Genomic DNA, 19036 nt, shown 5'->3' with positions numbered 1-19036 from the left:
ACTTCTGTACTTGAGAGAGCCATAGTAGGTTGTTTTTTACTACTCCAATTGATCATGCTACTTCCAAGACCAAATGCATATCCACTAGTCGATCTCGTGCCATACATACAACCAGCCCAATCCGCATCACAATAACCTATAAGCTCAACAGGCTTACCATGCTCATAGAATAGTCCATAAGGCAATGTACCATTCACATATCTCAGAATCCTCCTCACAGAATCTAGGTGAGGTTTCCTTGGTTACTGCATAAACTAGCTTATCAAACCAATTGGCATAACTCAAGTCCGGTCTAGTGATAGTGAGATAGATTAGACTACCAACCATTTATCTATACATAGTCACATTCTCTATCACATTTCCTGTATCAATAGGCAGCTTTACATTTTGCTCTAGTAGTGTGTCCATGGGTTTGCATTCCAGCATGCAATACTTTTCCAACATATTCTGTGCATACTATTTTTGTATCATCCATATCCCATGAGGTGTACGGATAACTTCAATGCCTAAGAAAAAAATTAGTTTTCCCAAGTCTATAATCTAAAATTATTTTTGCAATATAGCTTTTATGTAATCAATGCCCTATATGTCATCACCTATGATCACCAAATCATCTACATAGAGCACCAAAATCACATATCATGTCTCTGTTTTCCTAGTAAATAGGTTGTGATCAACTTTGCCTAGTGAAAATCCGTCTCTGCAAAGCAAGAAGTAATCCTAGCAATCCAAGCTCATGGATCTTGCTTTAAGCCATACAATGCTTTCTTCAATTTGCATACATACGATGGATAGTTGGGATGCACATAGCCCTCTGATGGCTGATCCATATAAATCTCTTCTTCCAAATCATATACTACAGCCTACTTAGTACCATATCAAGATGCTAACTCATCAAATACGACATCACAGCTGAGAAATATCTCTGATATAGTTGAAACAATGCACTTATATGCCTTTCTTTCCTGTGAGTATCCAATGAAATCACACTTCACTGCTTTAGGGTCAAGTTTCTTCCATTTGACATTGGGAACATGAGCATAGGCAATACTACCAAATACTTTCAAATGTTGTATGTTAGGCTTGTAGCCATATAGCTGCTCATAAGGTGTCTTTTCATGTATTCTTGCAGTTAGGTGTTCTGTTCATAACATAGATAGATGTAAGTGCTACTTCATCCCAATAAGACAAAGGCATATCCTTCTCATTTAACATGGCCTTGGCTGCCTCCATAATCACCTTGTTCTTTCTTTCAACAACTCTATTTTGCTACGGAGTATAGCTACAAGTCCATTGCCTCTCCTGATCCCATGCTTTGCTAAGTATTTGTCAAACTCCTTTGAGACATACTCTCCACCATCGTTAGATTGTAAGCATGATACATAATAGTTAGACTCCTTTTCAACATGAGCTTTAAAATCCATGAAGATTTCCATCACCTCATATTCATGCTTCAAGATGTATATCCATGTGTACCTACTATAGTCATCCACAAAAGTCACATAGTATTGAGACCCAGCAAGTGATGCATCATGTGCCGGTCCCCAGACATTTGAGTGCACAAGCTGTAAAGACCTATTGCTATTCCGTGTATTCTTGGCAAATGGAAACTTGGCTTGTTTCCCAAATTGACATGCTGAGCATACATGTCCCAAATTAGCATACTTAAACCTTGGTAGCCCTGAAACAAGCTCCTTATACTACATTTTTTAGGTTTTGGATACTTATATGTCCAATCTATTTATGTCATATATCAATGTCTCGAATACTTGCCTCATCATGAGAAAACATAGTAGCATTCAACTTAGGTATGTTTGCATCCAGTGTAAATATCCTTCCATGTCTTTGGCCTTTAGGAACCAATCTACATCCTCTACAATATTCCTCTATGAAGCAGCCATCTCTATTAAATCATACCTATAGGTTCTACTCAACCATCTAAGATGACCTACATATAACAGATTCTTGGTGATCGAAGGTACATGTAATACATCATGCAAGTGCTTTTTCCTACCATCAAGCATAGCCAAAGGAACAATCCCTGTGTGTGCTATGTCATGCTGAGAATCATCTCCAGTACTACATACATAGCCATTAGCACCTAATTTTAGCTCAACAAACCACTCACCATGTGATGTCATGTGGTTTGAGGCACCAGAATCTATATACCAGACATCATCAAACTTTCCTTACTGCTTTCCCTTATTGCATACATGAGTCATGGCAAAGAGTCTTTCACCAATCTCAAGCTCTACATGACTAGAAGATGCATATTGACCTTGCTATCTACCCTTCTGATCAATGTGCTTCTTCCAACACTCTTTTGCAATGTGGCCATGCTTACCACAATAATGGCAATCTTTATCCTTATTAGCATTTTCATGAGTAGACTAAGTATGCCAAGATCCTTTGCCCCTATATTGAGATCTCCCCCTCACACGGGAGTATCCACCATGTCTACCAGCAAATCCCTACTGAGCTTGTCCATGCTAAGATGCATGTTGTTGAGTTCCCCTACCATGTTTAGAACCTCTGCCACAATAACCACGACCTCTTTGATTAGAGTAAAAAATTGCATCTTTGCTTTTAGAGCTACTCAAGCTCGTAGCCAAATCCAATTTCACTTCTTCATGGATAAGTAAGGATACAAGTTCATTAAAGTTAGGCATTTCAGCCTTGACTAGAATTGATATATTGAAGGACTTGTATTCAAGCCCTAGATCATTCAAGGCCATAGCCACCAAATCCTCATCATCTACCTCAGTCCTAATGGATGCTAGTTGATCCCAAATAGTCTTTATCTCAGTCACATAGTCCTAAATGGACGTCCTTTCTTGTCCATCGTGTTAAACTTCTGCTTCAACTGTATTTTTCTGGCACTAGTGGTAGTACCATAGTATCTCATCAAAATGTCCCATGCATCCTTTGGTGAGCTGCAATTCATTATTTGCATAACCATTGCATTAGAAGTACATAGGGATAGCCAATGCAGTATCCTATGAGCTCTCTTAGTCCATACTCGATGTGCCCTAAGCTGATCAAGAGTTACATTCATGTTAAGGAGTTTGGGCTCAACCTTCGCACCTGTAACTAAGTCATAGTAGCCCTTGCCAATGAGAAAGTTCTCCATCCTAAACTTCTAGATAACATAGTTGTTGTTGTTGTCTAATTTGTCACACAATATTTGAGTTATGTTATCAGTTCTTTCAGCATTTTCCATCTCTGCAACTCTATGTATTCAATGCAATATATAACTTATAAATGCCCAACTCCTTGTAGTTCAAGATCAGACTCCCTACAGTTTCAGGATCAGACTCCTTGCAGTTTTTCATGGCATTTTTCCTACATTTTCAGAAACAATTTTCCTACAGTTATAGGACAATTTTCTTGCTATTTCAAAAACAGGCTGTGCGCAAGCACCAATGAAAAACACAGTCAAATGAGCATAGACCAAGCTCAAATCAACTCAAAACATTCTACGGCATTGGTAAAACATCTAGACATGATGGCATGTTCACGTAGATTTCATCTCATGCATATCTTGTATGCAACCAAGCTATGCAACAGTAGACAGACAAGCAATTTGTAATGACCAGTAGTCAATCCCTTTTGCAAATTGAGGTATTCTCAGCCCAAAACATCTTCAAGACATCATACACATGTCCCATTACATTAGGGATTCAATACATGATCAGACAAGCATCAATGCTTGCACAGTATGCCATTTTAGTTGTTTCCATGCCCACTTGTTCAATCCAAGCCTTAAAGGTCTTTTGAGGGGTGCAATTTCCTTTTAGGAGTATTCCTAGTAGCCAATCACACTTGTGTCTCTAATTACCTCTTGATCTCGCTATGTGACATGCACCTCCTTAACCTAGTACTTGACTTGATCAATCACCTCTAATTGATGTTTTGGGTTAGGATACTCACCTACTATTGTAGTATTGGTGCTCTCATCCCTTGAAGTGAATGTTTTTTCTAATAGCACAATAAGTCTATTTCCACTTTTCAAAGCAACCTTGATTTCAATGTTCTTCTCCCTCTTTTTGAGTTTGTTCCTATTATGGATCCATTGGAAGTGGACAAGCTAAGGATACTAGCTTGTCATTTCTTGTTGCAAGCTCATGTGCTGGCATGAAGACAGATTGGGATATTGATGGCATTCAAAGGGATTGGGACAGTGTCCTCATCATTGATCATCCCTATGTTGAAGAGACTCAATGGCACTAAAGGTACAATTGCCTTACTCGTGCTTGCCTTTAACTTGGGGTAATTGAGGTACACGTGACTAATATCACACTTAATGCATCATTGATTTGCACAACTTTCCTTGGAGGCTTCAATCTATGAGGGCATTTAGTGGATACATGCCCCAAGTTGTCCATAGTTCTAGCACTTGATCACTTCATGAGGTTGGATTATTCATCTCCCTCTACCACCTTCTAACATCATGAAAAGAATCAAGTGGTTGTCCAAAAGGACTAGATTTCTCTCTCTATCATATGTAATGCATAAACTTGTTACTCCTCTTCCTCTAGTGATTCCTCAATGCAGTGTATAGGGGCATTACTAGGGGGTGAGTAACAATTGGCCTCGATGGTCTATGTATGCTCGAAGAGTGAATTATACTCTTCGAGTTATTAGTCTCTACTTAGGTGGGGTAGATAGAGCCAATTGTTGAGGCCTTGGGTAGAATGAACCTTGATTTTGTTGTTGATAACCAAAATTATCATATGAAGCCTTCTTATGGCTTGGTAGCCTCATTCCCAAAGCATTTACAATTTGTGCATGCTCGAGTGGGTCTCAAGAATTATGATGGTAGGTTTTCTCCACCATAGTGCACATTTTGTTGAAAAGGTCATGGTTCCATTAGGGCCTTAGTGAGCTTAGAGAGCTCACTAAGCCCTTAATGCAACAAGACCTTAGTGAGCTTAAAGAGCTAGAGTTGTTAGTATTTGAAGGTAGCCAAGAGGTTCTGGGCTGTGTTGAGTATTGAGCTATTTTTGCTAAGGTTGGGATTCTTGGATCCATGTTCCCTTCTTATCCTTGCTTCTCTCTATCATGTACACATGCATGCAAGACCTTCATGCATGGCTACATAGCCTCAAACAAATAGAGAAAGTTAAGAAATTTTTGTTAATCTCCCATCTGCTGAAGTGAATCACCCATTTTAACACCACAATGGCATATTTATGTAGATCTTGATGAGTCCATTCACATTGATTGGCAATCCTTTGACCCTTTGGTCTATGTACCCTTGTGCTCATCTCTTGTCATGCTATGCCCTAATGTAGGCTACTCCTTGACCCCTTAATCTTGTCAATATCTTAGTATACTACCTGATTTCCACTATCAGTGTTACGCTCAAGCTATCCTATGGGATGTGGTTGCTTAGGACACTTGTCATGAAATTATCCGCCCTCCCTTTTGGAAGAGTTTCATCCTCAAAAGTAAAATTGAAAGACCTCTTCTTTTGCCTCTCTCTCTGCCCCTCTCTCTCACTGTTCTCTCTCTCTCTCTCTCTCTCTCTCTCTCTCTCTCTCTCTCTCTCTCTCTCTCTCTCTCTCTCTCTCTCTCTCTCTCTCTCTCTCTCTCTCTCTCTCTCTCTCTCTCTCTCTCTCTCTCTCTCTCTCTCTCTCTCTCTCTCTCTCTCTCTCTCTCTCTCTCTCTCTCTCTCTCTCCTGCCCCTTCCTAATCTAGAGCAAGAGAACTTAAGCTTTCTCAAGAAGTTAAATGATTGGTGGTCATGAGATTGGTTTAAAAGGCAATGGGATTACAACTTTAGCAATATATAAGGAGCCTTTTATGGAACCCAAGATATCATGTATTTTGTGGCTAAAGTTATGCAATAGAGCTCTCTACACTAATTAAAGAGTTGCTAGAAATTGGGATAAGGAATGGCATGTGTCTTAATTGGCCTTTTGGACTATGAAAGAAACGTCCATGTATATATGACAATACTAGACTTTAGGTTGGTTTTATAGTTGTCAAACATTGTGTACAAATGGTCATGGAGCTTATTTGACACGTCCACCTCGCCATTTTTTTGCAAATGGCTAACTAGAAACACAAAAATGGGATTTGAAGTAGCAGAAGTCCTAAATAAGCCATGCCTTAAAAGGAGTTGGCCAATAATAATGAGACATCAGAACATGTAAATGTTTTAATCAATGTTATTGTTTTGTGTGTACCTAAAGTCAGGAGCACCCTTGTTCTAATGGGGATCCTCATTTAACTTGATGACTATGAAACCATCCTTAATGGAACACAAAAGGACTTTTGAGCCCCTCCCTTGTTGGATGAGAATGAAACCCTTCTTTGTGAAGGACAAAAGGACTCTCATCCTAGTATAAGTGATTTATGTCTTCTTATAAGTTTGGCTTTGTATTTTAATGACATTTTAATGTCCCAAAACAAGAAAAGGTGTCTTGGTGGTCCCTCTCTATTCGGAGCTTTGTAGGAATTCTTTGGTGTTGGAGCCAAATGCAACTATATAGACATAGTGGTGTTCTCAATCAAGGCATCCTACAAGTGATCTCTGTACCCTATGGTGAATCCTCATATGTGCAACATCATGAGTGTGTAGTTCATAGGCGTGCTTGATATGTTGTACCTTTCTATTGAATAATCCAAGGATTTCTCATCGATACACAATGTGTCCCTTTTTGCTATGTTGTTTTTCAGGTTTCCACTTTAAGTCCCGTGAAGGTTCATAATGGGGGCGACGAGAGTTGGAGGGCAATTCGAACATCTCCCTTTTTGAGTTGGTGTTTGGACACTATTCACCATTGGCATTTGGTGCAATGAAACCCTACGATGCTTCTACATGAGGAGATCAATTCATGATTGGGGTGTCTAGCGTCTCTTTGTGTGTGTATATGTATGTGTGTGTGTGTAACCACTCTAAGATGGGACTCGTATGTGTGTGCAACCACGCTAAGATGGGGCTCATTGTGAGACGTGGGTGGTCGGTGTCCTAATGCATCAAAGGAGCGCTAAGAAGCGTGTGAAGGGCCCCCAATGGGCCTCTCTCTCTCTCTCTCTCTCTCTCTCTCTCTCTCTCTCTCTCTCTCTCTCTCTCTCATATATATATATAGTCTTTCATCTGCCCAGCTGATAGTGTGGTCTATCTCTCCATCATCTGTCACCCCTCGAAGACACGCACAAACACACACTCACTCAGGTATGCAATACACAATCCTGCATTCTCCCAAGTTTCCATGGCCTCCTCTTGCGTCCATGATGTGTTAGCCATGCCCAACACTTGTTTTAACTGATACCTCCTTCCTTTGCCTCGTTCTGCATCACAGAGAGACTGTTGCTTTCTTCCATTGAAATCGCAATGCAGCAGCTGTTTGTCGCTTTCTGTGGGATCAGTTACTAACTTGCCATCTCCTGCCTCACACTGAGGCTTAAAATTTTAGTAGTAATTGCTCAAATTCAGCTTCTCTACTGCATTCCCAGTATGTGGGGAGCCTCTTCTGCATTATGTCCATTGAAGATGAGCTGGAATTTTGCCCCCTTCATGTGGGTGCATCTCATACTGGATCTTGGCTTGCATCAATTTTGGGAGAAGATGTGTGTTCTCTCTTGCATTTGAGTGTTCAAGTGGAAGCTCAATTGATGTTACCGGCTTTTGCTTGTCTTCCACTGACAAAATTTTATCAGGAAATTTCCTTCCTTGCATGGAGGGTGCTTTCTGTTGGATCCTGGCTTGCCTGAGTTCTGATTATGCAGCTCTCTGCTCCTTTCTGCTCTTCGATGTATTCGTCATTTGATGAATTGTTAGCATATTTCGGAGGCCTTAAGTAATGTCACAGAGTTTGGGCCTTGGGTCTTCATCACACACCATCAATTGATCAAATACATTTTGTGTAACATCTAAGTTTTTTCTATGCATCAGCTCTGCTGCTGGAATTGCTAGGACTTACAGATCTTCTCTTATTCTCCTCTGTCTCTCTTGCTTGGTTTTGTGTGCAGGGAGCAGCATTTGCCCCCTTTGGCATCTGCTTAAGGATGGGAAATGTGGGCACTGAGAATGCTGCACAGTTGGAGAAGATGCTGGACTCGGTGAGAGCAGCCCGCCCCCTACTCGCTGCCCCGGTATCCCACCATGGTTTCTTCAATGGATGTGTAGGGGCCTTTTCAAGGAGCAACAGCAGCCCTTACTCCCCGCCCTTGGGCTCCTCCCCTGCCGCCATCTCCACAGATGACCTGGATCTCCTGGACAACCACACTATACTCAGCTCCATTGAACAGGACATGCTCCTTTCGGGCCTCGATCAGCCCTCTCCGGCCCTGGAGATGAACTGTGATGAGTGGATTCTGCCCCCTGATGCAAATTTCCCATCCTGGAAGAGCCATGAGCTCTCTGAGCATAGTGCCAGCATGCCTCTCCAACAAAATTCGGAGGGACCGTTCAGGTCTGATGGACCTCCGGCCGCTGAGAATCAGCTGCCTGGCAAAGTGAGGCTCAGCTGGTTCCAGGACAAGAGCATCAAGCCAGTGAACCAGGCAGTGGAAGTGCACGCCTTGCGTGGTCCACTTGAAAAGAGGAGCTCATCATCTGCAACGGAGTCCCAAGACATGCACAAGAGTAAGAGGAGGAAGCCTGCAAATCAACAGAAACAGATGGAGATTTCTGACAACAGTGATGCTTTAGATGATGAAGAGAGTGACAAGTCCCCCAATGACAAGTCCTCCATGTCTAAGAACCTCATCTCTGAGAGAAGACGGCGGAAGAAACTCAATGAGAGGCTTTATTCCTTGAGGGCAATTGTACCAAAAATCAGCAAGGTAGAGTTTGTCTCTTGATAAGTAATACTGAATGTGGGATTGCTCAATCTCATTCTTTTAAAGAGTTTACCTATCTTCTGAATATTTACAAGGCCATTCTGATGTTTGCTATCTTGTTTGCTACATCCTTGTCACTAACATGGTATTCATTTGTTCTACATCTCAACTGTAGATGGACAAAGCCTCTATTGTTGGCGATGCAATCAGTTATGTGCGAGATCTGAAGAAACAAGTTGAGGAGATGCAGAGTGACATTCTCACATTGCAGACTAACAGGGAGGCTATCCAAGAGGGTCTGGTGGACTATAATACTGTTTTCGGTATAGGCAGGGCCAGTCTGCCAGAGCACAAGATCCTCCAGGTAATTCAGGGGTTTAAGCATGCACATACATGGGAGCAAAGGGCAAGGGTATATCTTGCACCTGAGACATGCTGAGAAGCCGTTTGCTATCTTTCCTTTTGTTGCAGCTGGATGTTTTGGAGATGGAGGAGCAAACCTACCACCTCCGAATCCATTGCAAGAAGGGACCTGGGGCCTTGGTTCAATTGACTAGGGCCTTAGAAGTCTTGGACTTGGAGATTGTGAATGCCAATTTAACATCAGTTGGTGACAATGTGCTCAACACAATCATTGTGAAGGTATATATTGACCACCTCCATCATCTTCTGTGCTTGTGCCAGTTTCTTGCCATTGATTAAGAAGGAGGATTAGCATAGAGACTGTTTGCACAGTTTTTCCAGTCCATTAGTCTCGGAAATGCTCTTTCTTCAGCCAGGTGGATTTCATCATCTTCAGATATCTTAATATTATCTATTGCATTGTCCATTGTTCACATACTTAGTCCAATGGTTTGGTATCCTATACTCTAAGGAATTCACTTCGTTTCTGCCCTCACATGGAAATTGTTGGTGTATAATTGCCTCACATTAGGTACACTCTTGACAAACCAAGTGTCTCCTTTGGTGTACATCCCTGTTATGTTGTGGGCTGTACACTCTTGACAAACCAAGTGTCTCCTTTGGTGTACATCCCTGTTATGTTGTGGGCTTCCCACTGAATTTCACTTCTCACAGTGAGCTCATTATGGCTCGGCCTTGGATTCTTGACTTTCTTGATAAGTGCATTATCAAATCTCCCTTAGACCATCCATCGTCTATCGTCAATGAGCGCGCTGTGCAATGCCATTCTACCTTACAGCATTGTCTGACTGATTAGCAGATTGCCATTCTTAAATCATTTCCTTACTCAGCATGATGTCGTGATTGTTTTCACATCAAAAGATCAGTGAGTTTGGTTATCCATAGCATTGCCAATCATTGTCAAATGAGTCCTCTGTCCTCTGCCATTGCAGGTGAAGAATGCGGAGGTGGTGAGCACGGAGGAGTTAAGGAAGATGATCATGGACATTACTCCCAATTTCAACCTGCATTTCTGAACTGACTGACAGGCAAAACTGATGGAGTGAGCCGCGAGCGTGCTTGGAGGAGGCATTCAAGATGGTTTTCTACTATTATGTTGTAAAGGCAGAGGCAGTAGTGGTAGGATGAGTCTAACCCAACTAGGAACTTCAATGCCTCCTCCAATATCCTTCACCACATTGGACTCTTTAACCCACCCCAGAAAAATCTACCCTGGTTGATGTCAAAGAGATGGATGGTGGACCTCAAGTTGTACATCTTTTTCTATCCACTATAGTAGGTTCGCAGATGTGGGAACTAATTGACTAACCGATCAAAAGCTGGCTCTCTGCCTGGAGAAGGCAGGGAAGGCCTTTTCCTTGTGAATGGTGATATGATGGGCTGTGATGTCAGGCGTCCAGTGACGTTGTAATGGGAAAGGAGAAGCAATAATTGAACCAATAATATGGTGTGTGATGGTCTTGTGGCATTTCTTTGCATGGGTTGGCTTGGGGGTCTGTGCTCTCTCTCTCTCTCTCTCTCTCTCTCTCTCTCTCTCTCTGTCAATGTCTTTCCTTCTTTGGGGGTTCAATCCATTAAATAATGGTAGACAACGCATCTGTAACTCCCATCCATCCACTTGGCACTGAGCTGCTATTTACTCTCGAGGTATTCCTGGAAGTACAGTGTTACTCTGGTTCAGGCGCGCATGTGTCTAAAAGCCTGTGTTAATTTCTCTCTCCTTTCCCTGCACAGAATTATGGATTCTGGGAATTATGCGCCATGGCCATGCCTCTACCCAAGCTAGTTAATAACAGACTTCTCCTTTGTAGAGACAAGTTAAGATGTTTACATGCATGCTGGACAAAAAAATTGGCGCTGGAAAAACGGGAAATTCATCTGCAAATTTCAATGTGACGGATTTATTCATCCCTGCAGAGAATCAATCCATTTTCCAGAATATCCGAAATTCCGCAAGCCCCGGAACGTCAAATTTTGGCCATAAAAAGGAATCCAAAGGTCTTAATTTCCCGATTTCCAGATGCGGACGTGCGTGCGAGATCCGTTTTGTCCTTTTCAAACTTATAAAAATCGCGAGTCTAAAAGTTTCGCATTAAAATATTCATTGCCTTTTATTCCTTTGAAATAAGTGGTAAATTATATTAAACGGTAAAGGCAGTATTTATTAATATTATATATATATATACATATATAAAGTGGGATCTTAAGTTTTAACCCAAGCCAGGCCTTCACTAAATGCCAACAAACTGATAAAATATAATCTGACCCATTTCTCTTGCTGGCAATGCAGTTACTAGTAATCCTGTGATTCATAAATTAATGATTTTTTGTTTCACTTGCTTTTTAATTTATAGAAGCACTTTCCTTTGGACTTGAATAGATTGGTGTCACCCGGATTCTTGCACAACCTAGGAATTGACCTCACGCATTTGCAAAAATATTTTACAACCCACCCTCGATCCATAGGGCTACAACGCCGTCAACTTAGAAATACTTTTCATCATGATAACTTAGGGCTCTTAGAGTCAGGACACTCCTACGTACATTCTACTTCCATAACATGTCCATGTAGATAAGTATAATAATGTGTAGACAATTTACTTAATTGTACTCAACTTTAGTGCCATAACTTTTGAAGTTTTTTTAAAAATAATGCACACCTTATTATTCAACAAGTAGTAAAAACAGTTACAACATCTAAAAGATGGAGCTTGACTCTAGGCCAATAGATTGAGTTTCTTCCATTAAATTCTAAAAATCCAACATCATCCCGCAAGCCAAAGAAACTTTGGAGTGATGCTAGAGATAAAGCTAACTAAGCTCCAAGTGCTGCCATCTAAGCTTGAATGATTAGCAAAGAAGACATTTGACATACTAAAGTCACTTCTTAGGTTGGCTTTTTTCCAATCATTTTTTAAGCCTATACCACACCGGCATTATATGCATCCAATGCTAGAAAATATGCTTTTTTGTCTCTTTAGCCCTCCCACAAAAGGTCACACAAGTGAAAACTCTGATTCTTTTAGTAAGCTTGGTGCAAAGAGGCAATTTCTTTAACAGAATTCTCCAGCATAACACATTGATTCTAAATGGAGTGGCTTTCCATAGATTCTGGGCTAGCACGATTGTAGGAGAAACTACTTCAAAGTCCTTTGCTTGAGTGTAGTAAGCGAGTGGTTTCCCAAGTGGACTTACCAAGTCAAAAAGCACCGTGTTAGTCTTATTCATTATAGAAGTCGGCTAGTCATCTCTGTGCAACATCCAGAGTTGGTTAAAACCATATTTCCTTGCTAAGTCTTGAGGCTGCATGACAGCATTATTGTGTAGTTCCCATGCATCACCCCAAGTAGCAAGTCCATTATTGTGCATCATTGCTTTGGATAGCCTTGGGTTCCTATGAACTAGGGCATATGCTGGGTCATAAGCCAAAGGGCAAAGCTTAATACTCTAGCTCTGAGATGAGTCATCCTTTGCTGCCCCCCTTGATTTCCAGTCTACATTCATTAGCACTTTATACCACTGTTTTGCTAGGCCTTGAGCAATCTCAGAGTAGGGTATCTTGATAGGGAGATGTGGGCATAAAGGTACATCTTGCGAGTGGACCTTTTGTATGCTACCTTTTTCCTATCATGCACCTTGGCCAAATCAGCAATCCCCTGAAGACACCTCTTCCATCTATAATCAAGAGTGACATTCGGATCTCTAGCATCCATCCAACCTTTTTGCACTTTATCCACAAAGGATTTCTCTTCTACGAACGAGACATTGAGTCTAAACATTTGAGGTACTTGGTGATTCCCATTTAAGAGAATTAGTTTGAATGTTGCAAGGATGTACATATGGTCAAATGCAATGTAGCGTTCTAGCATAGCATATTTAACTCCTCCACTTAACCACTAAGCACCTATCAAGCTTGCACCCCCTCCATGTTAAATGCTTATTGTGCCAAGTTATGGAGGTACCCCCTAAACTAGCTAGTGTTACAATGCAATGGTGATCATTCATTAGTAGGTTCTGCATTCTCTCTCATCAAGTCTCCTTTCTCTCACTTGCCATAAAAGGGCTTGACTTTGGAAAAGTCTAGTCATGACTTGCGTGGGGCATGACCCTTTTTTCTCTATCTTCAAAATTGTTGACATTACAGGAGGTGAGGGGCAAGTTCATGCAAGTGAAGAGACAATGGTAAAAATCCCATCAAATCAACATCTCAATATTATGGTTGCAAAAATAGTTCCATGAAGATTTCAAGGATTTCAATGTTCACCCTCAAAACATGATTGGGGCAAGTCAACTTGCCCTAAGTGCTTTTTGTTTGCTAATGAGCGAAATTGCTTTTTGGCTCTATTTTGGCCATTGGATGTCTTATTTTAGCATTTCAAATATCATTTTGGGTGGCAAGAGGGTCTTCACATAGGGCACAATTAGCCTATTTATCAGGAATATTGAAACTTTACTTCCTTGTTTGTAACTTTTCCCTTAGAGTAACAATTGTGGAAAGAGAATAGTAATTTACCGACGTGAATTTGCAAAAAAAAGGGACATTAAATGCCAATACATTAACAAAAGCATTGCATGCAAAGACTCGCTAACACTCTTACAATTCCCAAGTGAAAACACACACACGCGCACGCAAGCGCGCCCGCACACACACACACACACACACACACAGAGGTCCATGATAGATAATGCATATTAGGGAAAAAGGAAGTAATGCATGAGAGAATTTGAAGAATGCATTGGCCTTTATTCTTACGAGTGAGCTTGGATAAATAAACTATGATTGAGCAACCTAGCTTGATGTGCCATCTCCTAGGTTGATTCTAATATTTTATGTTTAGTGAATTAGCCTAAATTAACCTTCTTCTACTACAAGACGTGTGTGTGATATCTTATGAGTCTCTCATAATTTATTATTCAAGTTTTTCTTGTTTCATCATGTGTTCCTCCATGTGATTGGTGCATGAGCCTAAAGGTCATCTCACCACTCTTTTACACATGGGTTCTTAGCACCACTCCTTAGCTCCTTTTCCTCATCTGCATCAAAATCAGGCACCATGTTAGCACTTCCACTACTAACCCCCTAGATGTGGCACTTCCACTACTAACCCCCTAGATGTGCCTTGTGGAAATAAGCACCAACCATAGCATGAGCATCCATTGAAAGCCTATAGGAAAGAAGCCAAAGTTCCTAATTTCAATGAAGCTCTTAACCTACTATGGCCCTTTGGCATAGCTTTCTTCCTAGACTTTTCCCCAAAAAGAAATTGTTTTCTTTTTCTTGTCACTCAACAAAAAAAAAAACAAAGGATAGGATCTTAACATTTAGTAAGTTAATCCTAAACGTTAAGCTTCTCAAAATTTAGCATATTAATCCTAATGTATAGCCTCTTAAAACAAGTTTACTAGATGTACATTTCTTTATTATGATGTATGCCCCAACAAACAATGCTAATAAGTAACTCCACATGATTTGAAAACTATATGCTTGTTGAATGTCATTTGTATTTAAATATGATTTTATTTTCTTTTTAATCCCTTTTATAAAGTTTTCCAATGTTATGTTAGCTGTAGTTTGTTTGGTTTGTGTCACAAGTTTCAAAAAGGTGTGTTGTAAGCCTAAACTATGCAACACTTCTATTATGTGAGCTCTTTATGCATTGTTAAAAGCCTCACTCCCCCTATAACTACAAGAGTCCAAAAGAAGCCTGATTACCACTTAGATGCTCCCCTAGGTTGCTACTAGGTGCCAAGTCTACCTATTACTTAGCTAGTTGTCTAGTTTTCTTGTTAGGAACTAATGAAAGCTAACATAAACCTAGGTGTAGTCTCAAATTCTCATAAAAGGCATCTTAATAGTGAAAATTTTATTCATGTATATCTTGATTTAGGTAAGATTTTATGGCTATCATGATTTTAATTGAGCTTCTACTCAACTTAGGATTACTAAAGCAAGTGTGTACCCTTTCTAGGAACTCTCCCCCAATCATGTCCTAATCGTACGAGAGGTTGCCCCAAAAATAACAACTATGCTCACATGAGCACATTAATCAACCAAAAAAACTTTTGGACATAAGTCTTAAACAAGTTCTCAAAGAATTCCTTCATAAAGTTTTCTGGATGTGTGTAGCTAAGGTATGCCAAGAATGGGACACCAAAGGAGTTGTAGATTATGTAGAAGGATTGAAACCTTTATGAATAGACCATGTGGCATGCATGCTATGAAGATTGGTTGGTACATGTGGCATTGCTAACACCATCCATGGTTGAGAAGTTGGATACATGTCATTGAAGTCATATCATACAATACTTGTACCATTCATTCAAAATGGTAAGTATATCCTCTTTGTAATCTTTGAAATGTTGTATTTTTCATGTTTTCTACAAAATTATTTGTATTCATCATATTCTCTTCCTTTGTTACAATGTTTGTGAAATCGTATTCTAGCTTTATGTGAGACGGACACACACACACGCACGCACGCACGCACACACACACGTACACGCACACGCACACGCACACGCACACGCACACGCACACGCACACACACACGCACACGCACACGCACACGCACACGCACACGCATGCATGCACACACACACGCACGCATTTTTGCCTTCTACATTTTAGGTAAATGAGAAACCCTCTACTTTATTAGTGAGAATCTCACCACTTCACCTTACACAATCTTTTTTGGAGCATTTTCCTTGTTCATTGGTGTAGATTATATTCTCTTCTCTAGGCACAAGCTACCCTTTGACCCAAGTAATTGGTCTTAGAAGTATTCACAATCAACTTAGTATAAAATGACAAGTCCTCAAACATGGAAAAAACGTGGGGCCATCATGCTTGTTATGCCATGTGAATGGAATGTTAGTACTACCTAGAGATAGATTTGCTAGATCTCTTAGTTTGCATGAGTGGTTCAAGTTGTCCCAAGATTCTTTCTCTTCCATTACCATGCAGCGTGAGCCATGGGAGTGGTTTGAGGCTAACCATGTCATGTTCCAATCTCCACAAGTAGTGTTCATTGATGTTTGTTGATTTTGAATGTTGGCTAAGATGAAATCCCATTGTTTGGCCCTTGTGGTTGATATATTATAAGCATAGATTGAGATCAAGAGCAAGGGCTCAACCCACACCTTGATCCAAATAGCTACTACACTGCCATTGTCTAATCTCCATCCAAAGGCTGGATAGAAGGATAGTGGCTTCCTTGCCCCTACCTCTTAGGTCATTAAAGATCTTGTAACCTTCTACTTGTTGGGTATTACAAGCTTCTTCATCAATCTTGACCTCTCACAGAGCAACTACATGAGGCTTGTACCTACGTAAGATTTCATAGCAAACTTGCTTGGGCAGATTGGATCCCAAACAACACACATTCCAAGAGCAAACTTTTAAGTATAGGCATTGTAGAGACATTGGGTGTCTAAAGTGTGAAAATAAATAGGTTCTTCAATATTAACAGATTTCATTGTGTGCCTACGGGATGAGTTATTCAGTGATTTATGTGACTTGTCAAAAGTTAGTGAATGACATAGTGTAAAATACTAGTTCATATGTCGGACATGTAAGTGACCAAAATTAAGTGTTAGAGAGCATAACCAATGTGTCCTACATGACTTATTTTGAGTGGTACAAGTCTTCCAAGCCAAAAAAATATAAAAAATTGACATGTTTACAAAAAATGGCATTTTCAAACGTTTTGAAGGGGCTTTTGCAATTCTGGCCATGATGCCTTGTTGATTTGTATGTTTCAATTTGAGTACCCTCATTATCCTATTCAGAGTTTGTCTGTGAAAGTTATGGTTGAAATGAGTTGCAACCATGCATAGAAAAAATGAATATAGGAAAAGCAAACAACAAGAGTTTGGAAGGTAGAAAGCATGAAAAGCAATAGTAAAAAGCAAGCTTGAACTACTATAAATGGTTGTAAATAGAGATCTGAGCCATTGTTACAAGCTTGGGTGAATAAACAAGCAATCTATTGCTATAATTAATAGGGCTAAAGTAAAAGACAAGTGATTCTACCTCTTACAGGTGCCTTTAGCCTAGAAAGGCCTGCCTAGGAGGTTATTTTTTTGGGAAAATTTTGAAGATTTATTTACCTACTTCTATAGGTGACAAATAGTTATCCTTTATACTTTTTGTTGTAATTTCTTTTGGGTTGAAAATAGTGGTGTTGAGCTATCATCTCAAATAGAGTTTGCTTAAGCTATCATTTTAAGGCACATTGTATTCAACTTGAAGGGATTTATTGCAGTTGTGCAAAAGAGTAATACAATTTCTTGGTGGGTCTATTTGTTTCTTTTGTTCTATAGTATATTCAAGAGTTCTTGTTCCAAGTATTTCTTTCTTCCATCTATCTTCTCTTTTCTTCAATCCCTATCAAATTTAGTCCTAGACCTTTCAAAATCCCCAACAACATGCATCTACCTTGTTCATCATAATGCATATGATATGTATGATCACCAACATGGGTATAATATTTATGATCCACAACCTGGGTGTGGGTGAGTTTCTTGAGAGAGAATTTGTTAGAGATCTTCCCTCTATCATTCTTCTCAGATTGATTCTTTGATTGGATGTTCTCCTTATTGCACCAACCTCATTTTGCCTAGTTTTGTATGGTAAGTTGTTAGTGGTAGAGAGCTTGTTATTTCCATTGTCTTTGGCTGGCACTACACCTACATTGGGAGTCTCCTTTTGATTATCTTTGTTAGCAACTTGTACCATATTCTAGGGGGCACTTACAATCTAAGGTTGATGGGAGCCTTCATCTGCCTTTTGAATGTCTTTCTTCTTTTGAGACTCTTGCCATTTATGGGGACATGGATGTGTGAAGTGGCCACTACCATGGCAATAATAGCATGAATGAGGAAATAGACAAAACTTGATGTTGAGTATGATTTCTATGCCGTTAGAGGTGTCCGCAGGACGAACTCTAGGGGCTCACTACAGTAGTCCCACAAGATGCATATATGATGCTCATTTATGAGGAGTCCCCATGCTCTTATGGTAGAGGGGCATATAGGACCTTTCCCGATGATGGTGGCAATGGTCCTAACTTCTCCATTGAGCTAGGGTGGTAGATCCAAAGATTGATCTAGACAAGACATTCATTGAACAAAACATCATTAGGGGTAAAATAAGACAATTAAGGTAGAGCATAGACCAAATTACCTCTGTGAGACTAACCAAGGATGCCATGACCCAATCCCATTTTTCTTTAGAGGCCCATGGAGCAAGGGAGAAGTCTTTCCCCATGAAGGGGAACTAGAGGAGTGTCAATTTATATTGGTAGTTGGGCCCAACCACCAAGCAGAGGTAGCCAAGCTAGTGTACATTTGCTTGATCCTATCTAGGGCCAAGGCCATTGCAGCTTTGTCCACTTTGGCTCCTTTCACATCCTTAGCCTTACATTCCTTGTTGTTATGCATTGCCTGGTTAAGTCGTAGGGAGCATTCCACCTCGACCATATCCACATCATTTGCACTTAACACATTGTGTACTACATTGAGGGATGAAAATGAAACACATTGTGTAAAGCACAATGTCATGCATGCAATGCTAAAAAAGAATAATAAGCCTATGTGTGGAAAACATGATGATGTCATGCATGCACTGTTATAAAAGAGAAGAAGAAGTCTAGATGTTGAACATTTACTTTTAACATGATGATGTCATGCATGTACCACACTAGAAAAAGAATCATAAGCCTATGTGTAGAACATATATGTTTAGCGTGACAATGTCATGCATGCACCACACAAATATTAATAAGCAGTCTAAATGTGGAACATGTGTTCGACATGACAA

At 40.2% G+C, this 19036-nt stretch overlaps 1 protein-coding gene across 1 annotated transcript; it reads left to right on the top strand.

The window, feature by feature from the left end:
* Nucleotides 1–7043: 7043 nt before the first annotated feature.
* LOC148008598 (uncharacterized) lies at nucleotides 7044–10684 on the top strand. Its single transcript, XM_087674181.1, has 5 exons — nucleotides 7044–7183; nucleotides 7981–8796; nucleotides 8969–9157; nucleotides 9265–9435; nucleotides 10149–10684. Exons 2-5 carry the CDS (start codon nucleotides 8017–8019, stop codon nucleotides 10230–10232), a joined length of 1224 nt encoding a protein of 407 aa, XP_087530307.1. The 5' UTR covers nucleotides 7044–7183; nucleotides 7981–8016; the 3' UTR covers nucleotides 10233–10684.
* The last annotated feature ends 8352 nt before the right edge of the window (nucleotides 10685–19036 follow it).

Source organism: Lygodium microphyllum, unplaced genomic scaffold (assembly GCF_053477565.2).
Source record: "Lygodium microphyllum isolate KBCC unplaced genomic scaffold, Lygodium_microphyllum_v1.1.10 scaffold_122, whole genome shotgun sequence".
Taxonomy (NCBI): Eukaryota; Viridiplantae; Streptophyta; class Polypodiopsida; order Schizaeales; family Lygodiaceae; genus Lygodium; species Lygodium microphyllum.
The sequence above is the reverse complement of the archived record's forward strand: the minus strand, read 5'-3'. Positions and strand labels throughout refer to the sequence as shown.